At 34.0% G+C, this 9,983-nt stretch overlaps 1 protein-coding gene across 1 annotated transcript in view; it reads left to right on the plus strand.

Annotated features, from left to right (window-relative positions):
• HSD17B4 (hydroxysteroid 17-beta dehydrogenase 4) overlaps positions 1-9,983 on the plus strand; it is a 164,798-nt gene that overhangs the window by 122,113 nt on the left and 32,702 nt on the right. Inside the window, exons 19-22 of the mRNA XM_044662003.1 lie at positions 2,259-2,365; positions 2,930-3,016; positions 5,915-6,004; positions 7,032-7,170. Coding sequence (XP_044517938.1) covers positions 2,259-2,365; positions 2,930-3,016; positions 5,915-6,004; positions 7,032-7,170 — 423 coding nt within the window. The remainder of the gene's footprint in view (positions 1-2,258; positions 2,366-2,929; positions 3,017-5,914; positions 6,005-7,031; positions 7,171-9,983) is intronic.

Below are 9,983 nucleotides of genomic sequence, written 5' to 3' on the forward strand. Positions count from 1 at the left end.
CTGGGAAGTTTCTCTGAGGAAGAAGGAGAGGAGAGGGCTTTGGGCGGAGGACTGGGAAGAGGTAGGAGGAGGACAACCCAGCTTAGATCCAGTCCTGAGGGCTTCCTGAGGATCTTTCTTTGGAAATTGAAACCCTGATTCCCTGGTCAAAGGTATTCCATCACATCTCACCCATCAAGACTTCAACCATAGTGTTAGCTAAGTTTTAGACTCCATTTTGGGAGTGATCTCTTAGTCTCTTTCACCCATTCCCAACCTTGCTGAGAGACCCTTTTCAGTCAAAACTTACAAGTATAGAAAAGGATAGAACAGAGATAGAAATAGATGGAGAAGGGACAGGAAAAGAAGCTTAGAAGTGGGAACCATTGGGTTTCCCACCCAAATGACGGACCCCATAGAAATAGAGAAGAGGGCACCCCAAAATCCCTCTGCCCTTCATCCCTTTCCCCATTTCCTGATTTGCAAATGATAAACGCCATTCATCAGTCAGATAGCATTCTAGAATGCCTGAGAGACTGGGAGAGAGGAACCACAGCTGGGACTTGCTGCCTCCATCTTGAAGTGGGACCACCTGCTGTGAATTTAACTGATTGGGGGGAGGTTTGTGTGAACTCTGTCCTTATTCAGAATCAGATTGGGGTACCACATACCTCATCTTGTAGGGAAGCCTAGCCCCTGACTCCTGAGAGGTGGCACAACCATCCAGGTCACCCAGTTTTAGGGTGACACCCCCTTAAAGTCTCCCAGTGTATATTTGGCCCCAGGGGAGAGCTGGAAGAGAGACTCACCTCATAGACTCTCTCTCTATCTCCTATCAAAAATTGGTTATTGGCTCTCTTTATTGTTATAATATAGAAAATACTAATAAACATTTGCTCAATTTGATTTTAGTCTCTATGATATACAAGGCACTGTGGGATGTTCTAGGGATAGGAATGATGAGACTCTGAAGAAGTTTGGCAGTCATATCTGGACTCCTAATCAAAACCTATCCAATTTATGGCTGAACAAATTGTGGTATATGCTGGTGATGGAATACTATTGTGCTCAAAGGAATAATAAACTGGAGGAATTCCATGTGAACTGGAAAGACCTCCAGGAATTGATGCAGAGTGAAAGGAGCAGAGCCAGAAGAACATTGTACACAGAGACTGATATACTATGATAAAATCGAATGTAATAGACTTCTGTACCAGCAGCAATGCAATGACACAGGACAGTTCTGAGGGATTTATGGTAAAGAATGGTACCCCATTCAGAGGAAGGACTGCAGGAGAGGAAACATATAAGAAAAACAACTGCTTGAACGCATGGGTTGAGGTGGACATGATTGGGCATGTAGACTCGAAACTACCACACCAATGCAACTAACAACAATTTGGAAATAGGTCTTGAAATGTGCATGGGCCATGGGTGGGGGGAGTGCAGGGGGGTGAAGGGAAAAGTAGGAGCATGAATCATGTAACCATGCTAAAAATGAATATTAATAAATGTTTAAAAAAAAACAAAAAATGAGTAAAAAAACCCTATTCAATTTGATAAGACTCCCCATAGCTTATAATCCTAGTGACTTACTCAGTCTTTGAATACTTTGGATGACCTCTATGCCATCCATAGAAATATATAACATTTGGATTTCAGTAGAGCATCAAGACCCTAGTCTTTTTTTTTCTCTTAATCTATATTTGCAGAGTCATGCCTTCAAGAAAATAGGCATAAGAATCATTTCTGAATATTTCTGCTTGAGTCCAGTTTATGTGCTTAGCTGCTACATACTGCAGAGCTAAAGCAATTTGTTTAATCTTGCAATTTGGTCACAATTTTTCACTTGACTAGATATGAGAAGACCTTTTGTAATACAAGAGTTCTTAATGAGAAGCCTTTCCTGTTTCATTTCCATTTCACCTTTAGCCTCAGGCTGAATGCTCTATCAGCTAGTATTTTTATTCTATTGATAAACTTATGATGTCAAGAGAAAGCCAAGAATGTCCCTAGCATATGGAACTGACTCCTGCAGACAAGAATAACATAGACTTGAGAGGCATATATTTATCATAATTTGTATCATCAGAGGGGATATTCATGTCAGCAAAGTTTGGCACTGCTCTGGAAATTTAGGTTTAAAAGATTTTTTTAAACAATTAAATTTTAAAAATTTAGAAAACCTTATTAATATATCTGAAACATAGATAGTGTGCTTATACTTAAAATTTGATGAGTGTCTATTTTAAAATTAGCTTTCTTTTTTTTTTCCACAGGCTTTGAAAAACCCATATTACATGGCCTTTGTTCGTTTGGATATTCAGCCAGGCATGTTTTACAGCAATTTGGAAATAATGATGTGTCTAGATTCAGAGCAATTAAGGTACTTTTTTAGTAGTTCCTTTTAAGTCCCTTGTTTATATAATTATTTGAATAATCATTTATATAATTTATATAATATAATTATTTCACTCCAAAACATGGAGTCATTATACTATTCTACACATTGCTGATTTTAGATTTGATGATCAACATTTTTATTTTTGTACCTGATAAAGTTCTGTATGTAAGGAATCAGTTGACAGTGATGTTATTTCCAAATTAATTATTCAGTTATAATTTATCAAATAAATTGACATGATTTTGTATATGTACTAAAATAAAATTAAAGAGGCATTTCTATATACTTTACCACACCCTAAGGACTATGAGGCTTTTCCATCTGATTTACAGCTAAAACCTTCCATATGTGTTGTCTTCCCCATTAGAATGTGAGCTCCCTGAGATCAGGGATTGCTTGACTTTCTCATTGTGTTCCCATTATTTAGCACAGTGTTCTGTATATAGTAAGGACTTAATTAAAGCTTTGTTTATTCATTCATGTGTTAGGAGTAATGGAACTTTATATTTAAAGAGACACTTGAAAGAAGTGTGTTGTTTTTTTTAGGCCCGTTTTGCAAAACCAGTATATCCAGGCCAAACTCTTCTAACAGAAATGTGGAAGGAAGGAAACAGAATTCACTTTCAGACTAAAGTAAGTATAATGGCATTATATCAATAGATTTAGTAAAAACTGAACTGCATAATATATTTTATATTTTCAGAATTTTAATTTCAGTTGTTTGTCAATATCATATTCATCACATTTAGTTATTCTAGAAATTTGATATATTTGGCTTCTATAATGATTTTTTAATTATTTGGTACTAACTTAATTTAAATTTAGTGGTATTAAATACTATTAAATAGTATATACAGCATTAATCAATTGAAGATGGTTATCTTATATAAATGAAATTTTTGAGTTGATTTTAACTTTTTAAAAGTAAAAAGAATACTGATTGTGTACTGCAGTCTTAACGATGTAGCAATTAAAATCATTTTGAGAGACTAAATTTTCTTAATTTTAAAATGATTTATTAATTATTAGTCAAGGCATCCTAATTTTAGTTAAATGACTCTCTTGACCATCATAAGACAAATGAAAACTCCTTGGTTCAGGCACATATATACATTTTTGGGAGTTTATTATTCAGACCCTTCCTTAAGCATCCCAAAACATCTTTAATTGGTGATAGCTAATTTAGAGGTGGCCCTTCCTCAAACTGACAGGTAAGGTTTTGCACTTCTGCAGGAAAAGTATTATAGAATTTCTCCTGTTAGTCCAAGTCTGTGAAAGGATCACATTCTTCAGAACAAAGAATGAAAAAAAAACTATAGACAATGGAGCTCTGGCTCAGGAATTCTCTTTAATATAATATCCAGGAACCTCATATGAAAATAATACAGTATATAAAAAAATAAATTCTCACAATTATCTTGTCTTTGACTTAATTTAGCCTTCTTGGACCAGTATACTCAATAGCAGAACAATTCTGTAAGCCATTTCAACCTTTACTTTTGGTTAAACCAATCAACAAAGCCTTGCTACTCCTTGCTATCTCCTGATACCTAACTGTAATTTTTGGAGCAGTTAAAAAATAGTTAGCAATTTTATTTTTTGTTGGGGGAGGGTAATACTTTTTCCTTTATTGCTGTTACACAAAATATTTTTCCCTCTCCCTGGAATGCCTTGTCATTTTCCTATACTCATATGATACCTGCCATTAGGGTTCAGCTCACATCTAGCTTCTCTTATGGAATCTGTCTCTTGCCTAAGAAAGGATACACTGGCTCAGATCAGAAGTGGAAGAGATCAAATCTTCTGTGATAGTGTTTGTGAGTGACTCATGTACTTATAGCTTGTACAAGGTAGAGAACAAATATTGAACCCCCCCCCCCACATTATCTATGTACACATACACACATGCACACATGTATAAATAAATGTGTATGTTGGTATTTATATACATGTTTTCATGATAAAAATAGACTTACTCATATGCATGTATATATACATGTATACATACATTATACATAAATGTATATGTATAAATATATAGAGATATAACATGTACACAAACATAAATACATATTCTACCATGTGTATATGTGTGTGTGTGATTTCTCCAAATATACAAAAATTACACTGGTTAATTATTATACTGGTAACAAATCCTGCTTTAGCATAAAGTCTTTTTAAAGGCTTTTTGTTCTATCCTAGATTTTCTTATTTAATATATGTATTGTTTCCCAAGGAAATAGGAATTTTCCCATGGGATTTTCCTTATTCATATATTTTGAGTACCAGCCTTGGGGATAGTGGAATTTAGCATCACTCTGAGGGAGAAGAGAATAATTAATCCATATATGAACCTTGAGATAGAAGGTGGGATGGAAAATGTCTTCTCTCATCCTAAGATTCCTGGTTCATTCTTTGGAAAACAAATGCCCTTACCAGTCCCCATTTCCCTAAACAAATAAAGAATAAACAAACCTCCCCAAAAAATTATGTCCTTTCTTGTGTCATATAGAAAATGCTTAAGCTTCTCAAGTTGAATTGAGAGTCCAAGACTAAGCCAAAGAAGAATTATACTACTAAATACTCCAGGGAAGAAGAGAAGCTAAATTATTAAAAGGCATCTACTGTTCCAATAGAGTTTAAAATCATCCTTTTCCTTCCAAATGGAGAAACTTAAAAATATTAGGTGGGAATTGAAGGGAGTGGACATGCTCTTCCCTCCACAAGCTGTGAAATAGAGACATTTGGTATAGAAACTGTCAGAAATTTTGACTTTGAAAAAATATGCTTCCTGCTATAAAGCTTCCTTGGAGAAGTTTCTTTGGAAACATTTCTTTTTACTGCTAGGTAAAATGAAAAGAATTTTCTTATCCTATTGAAGGTTGGCTTGATCTTGCTTGATACACAGCACACCAGACTGTCTTTATAATGACTCTTGGGAAACATTTTGAGTAGGTGTCAGTATTCAAATATAAGTTGTTTGGTCTTATGTCAAAAACTTAGCCAGAAAACTGATTTTATTCCTGTAATTTATGCACATGTATAGTATAACCAGAAACAAAAATGAACTTGCCCATTTCTTGTAAAAATTAATAGCATGGATAGTTTCAGGTAAAGTGAATGCTATTCTAGAAAAGAGTATTTCTTCTATGAATATATTAGTAACTTAACACAAGACATTTTTGTTCATTTAGGGACTTAATTTGTATAATGTTTATATTTCAAATTTGAAACAGGAAATAGTATAGCTTTTTTTAAAGAGTCTTTATACCCCAATTGTTATTATTTACAATCTTCCCCTTGCATTTTTAATACACATTAAATGTGATGAGGACCATATATATCAATTTTAATGTCCATTAGATCACTTAATTTTCATGATTATTTGCTTTTGGGGACTTCTTACAGAAATTTCCTTTTTTCACTCATTTCTTTTCCTGTGTAAGATGAAGAGAGATTTGCTTTATATGAGTTGGTGGTGTTATACAAGAAATTAATATAAATTTGTGTCTCCTTTTTGTCATATTTCAGGTCCAAGAAACTGGAGACATTGTCCTCTCAAATGCATATGTGGATCTTGTACCAACATCTGATATTCTCTCAACTAAGGTTTCTTCTAAGGTATTTCAACAGGATGGCTAAAGTCACTAATTGAATTTTTAATTGGTGAATTTCAGATAAATTATGAACACTGAGAAGAAAGATTAAATTAATAAGTACGGGAAGATATATTAAGTGCATTAATGACTATTGGTTGCCATTAAATTATCATCTAACAGAATTTTAAAAATCAAGCAAAATCTGTGATGAAATAATGGCAACCAGTATAAATTGTCTCAGATTGGGAAAGATAGTAATTACTGACTTAAAGGTTTAATTCCATTAGTTATTTTGGAGAAGTTGGGAAATGATTAGACATGCAAGAGAAAATTTTTATTTTTCTGTGATTAGAACAATGAATGCAATTTACTGAATTTTTGCTCTATAGAGAGATTTTCAGGTAAATATTTTATAGGAAAATACATTTGGAGGATGGAAACTTTGTAAACAGTTTTTGGTGAGGTGAAATTCCTTTGTATTTAAGAAAAACTTGTCATAGAAAAGGTCAGAGTATTTTTCCTTAATGTACTCACTGCAGTGAAAGCTAATTTTTGCTTCTTTACTCTTTTTCTTACTGGTATACTCCTATGTACTTATCCAAATCCAATTCATTTGTCAAAGCCAGTTTTTTTTTTATTCCCACAAAGCCTTCTCAGATTAATCTAACCTATGTTGAACTCCTATCACATTTGTTTTATTGGCCTCTTAGTTTGTTGCTTAATTATATGCTATTTTCTATTCACCAATTCTTTTATGTTTGCATATCTTGACTGATTTTGAATGTAACTTTTTTGAGGGAATGTATTACATCTTATATTTCTTTTGTAAACTACCAGTACTCAGATTATAATATGTGTGGTAGCATAGTGTGCTTGTAACATATAATCCATAAATAATTATTGATTTGATCATCATTTTTAAAAGTTTGCATGGTTTATATGGTTATGTACTTGGCACACTTTTACAGATATTACAACAGACCATGAGTTGTACAGTCATTATTCCTCTGTAACATTTTTCATGCTAAATTTCTTGTATCATTTGCTAGGTTGGAATGCTTCAGAGCACTCTTGTTTTTGAGGAAATAGGTCGTCGCATCAGAGATGTTGGAAAGGAACTAGTGAAGAAGGTCAATGCTGTATTTCAGTGGAATATCACTAAGCATGGACAAACTGCAGCACAATGGAGTAAGTTATATTAATATACTAGTGCAATTTTTCATAAGTAGAGATTACTCATATTTAAATTATATGTCTTTAAGATTGAGTTTAGCTTTCATATAACTCGGCTACATTAGATCTGTGTTAGTGTGCAGCTAGGTGGCTCAGTGTATTGAGAGCCAGGCCTAGAGACAGGAGATCCTGGGTTCAAATCTAGCATTAGACACTTCCTAGCTGTGTGACCCTAGGCAAATAACTTAACCCCCATTGCCTAGCCCTTACCACTCTTCTACCTTGGAACCAGTATGCAGGATTGATTCTAAGAAGGAAGACGGGGTTAAAAAAAAAAGACCTGTGTTAGTGCACACAAAGACATATAAAGGATGAGAAAGACATTTGACTTCAGTATAAATATGTGATTGTAGAAGTATCTATACAGACTTAAGCTATTAATTCAAAGCCAACTTTTTGGTTATATACATGTGTCATGCAAAGCTCTGAAATTAGTACTCTTAGAATATTTTATTTTACATATCTTTCTTTAAGCCAAGTTTCTTGTTATCTTAAAGATAGATATTTCAGATAATTTTTTAATATTTAATGAAACCTTTTAATATAATATTATTTTCAATTCATGTTATCATTTTCATACCAATGTATTGGTTATTTGGAGAAGAGGCCCTTAGATATAGATTATTTTACTTTGAGTATAAAGTTAGTGACTTTCTCCCTTTTATTCAAAGCATCTGTTTGTATATTTGCAGCTCCTATTAACATGAAAAATAAGGAAGATCCTTGATGCTTGGAATATGCAAAAAGATATTACATAAACAAGAAAACTATATTTGATAATAGACGATGCTAACAAGTTGACAGGACATTTAAGACAAAATAAATTGCTACTACTAAATTGCCATTACTTGTATTATAGAGACCTAAAAGGATAACTGATACAAACAGAGAAGAAAACATGCCTCATGATACAGCAAAAATTGCCAAAGTTCACTGTAGTTTTTTTCTGTTATTGGACATGGCTCTGTTGAAACTTAGTATTATTAAGATTAAAATTCTATGGAGAATATATCTTAAACTTATAATAATTACTAAATAAATTAAAAGAGCAGGTCAGAGAAAGACAGAAAAGGCATCTCGCCACATTGGGCTCCAGAGCTGGTTCCAAGAATGCCTTCTTGATTTGAAAATCTTAGCCAAAGAGACCTACTTCCCTTATGGACGCAAACTTATATTTTCAGTGATATTACTTTTCTGAGTCCCTTTAATCTGGCAACTCTGTCAGGTTGAAGAAGAGGCCAGAGAGTTCTCAGAGCCTGGAGACCTGTGGTGGCTCCCAGAGTATGCATATCTTATTCCCCTTGTCTTAAATAGTTTATTCACATATAACCATTAGACTTTGTTCTTCATTCAATCAAAGGGTAGGGTTCAGAGAATGGACTATTTTCAAATTCAGTATGAAACTTTCCCTTTAAAATCCAAAGCTGATTTTAGTGTACCAAGAGAAAGTAAAGGGATGTAAGGGGGAAAAGGGGTTTTTGGTTGAATATATTAAAAGGTTAGGTTGCCAGGAAATTAAATAATTGTCAATTCCCAATTAAAGAATAACCTCAAGTCAAAATGACTTTTATGGAAGTTATTTTATAAAATATAGGAGAGAGCGGAAGTAGAGAGATAGGAAGAGGGTAGAGTAAGAGATTTGGATTCAGCTCTGGGCTTTAATCTGGCAGCTCCAGAGGCCCAGCCAGAGCCTAAAAGTCAGTTAACAAGGGTTTTAGCCCAAGGGCTTCTCTCCCAATCAAGGGAGCCTCCCAGAGACTAGTACCTCTTGGGAGTTTTAAGGAGTCAGCCTCCTTCACTCACCACATGTAGTTCTAAGAGAGAGATTTAAGAGCAGTCTCACCAAGGTCTTAAGGTCCAGAGCTCCTCCACATCCAAGCAAGAACCAGAAGAGCCCCTCAGCTCACTGAACTCTCTTTTTAAAGGGGCCTCTTTTGCCTCACTTCCTGTGCCTTCCTCTTAGTTTATGTGTCCAGTCACAACAGATGTTTTTCTTAGGACTGCCCAGGAGGCAGTTAGTAAATTCTGATTTGTCACTCACTCTAGCACACGTGGGTTACGGACCACCCAACTTGTGAGTTAAATGAAGATGTTTTCACCTTTTGTGATTAAATCTAAAGATGGGAAGTGTAGATTTAATCTCATTATCACAGGGATCTTAGAGAGTGTTAAATTCTCACAGTATTTTCTATTCATTTATTTGTAACCTAAATTTATTTTAGCATCTAGTTTTGATATAATTCTTAAGATAAAGAGAGTTTGCTAGATTTAGAGTCAGGAGAGACATGGATTTGAAAACTTCTAGCAGTATGACCATAATCAAGGTCATAAAACTTCTGGTGTTTTTTTTAGTTTAAGGTGATAGGTATTGGCAAAAAGGAGGCAAAATTATCCCAATTTGCAGATGGCTTTCTTAGTAAACCAGAAACTGATAAGTTAATCAACAAACATTTATTAAGCACCTACTCTATGCCAAGCACTGTGGAAATAAATATAAGGAATGAAACAATCCTTGTTCTCTAGGGACTTATATTCAAATGGAGAAGAGATAATACCTTCATTAAAAAAGAGAACACACACACACACACACACACACACACACACACACACTAGAAAAAAAAATCATTTCTCCATAGCAGTAACAAAACCCAGAGAAAAAATAATAGGAAAATTTCATTAAATGTCCACAAATGCACAAATATCTGGGAGCAAAATCTATATCTACATATATATATATATATATATATATATATATATATATATATATA

Source organism: Gracilinanus agilis, chromosome 1 (assembly GCF_016433145.1).
Source record: "Gracilinanus agilis isolate LMUSP501 chromosome 1, AgileGrace, whole genome shotgun sequence".
NCBI classification, from domain to species: Eukaryota; Metazoa; Chordata; class Mammalia; order Didelphimorphia; family Didelphidae; genus Gracilinanus; species Gracilinanus agilis.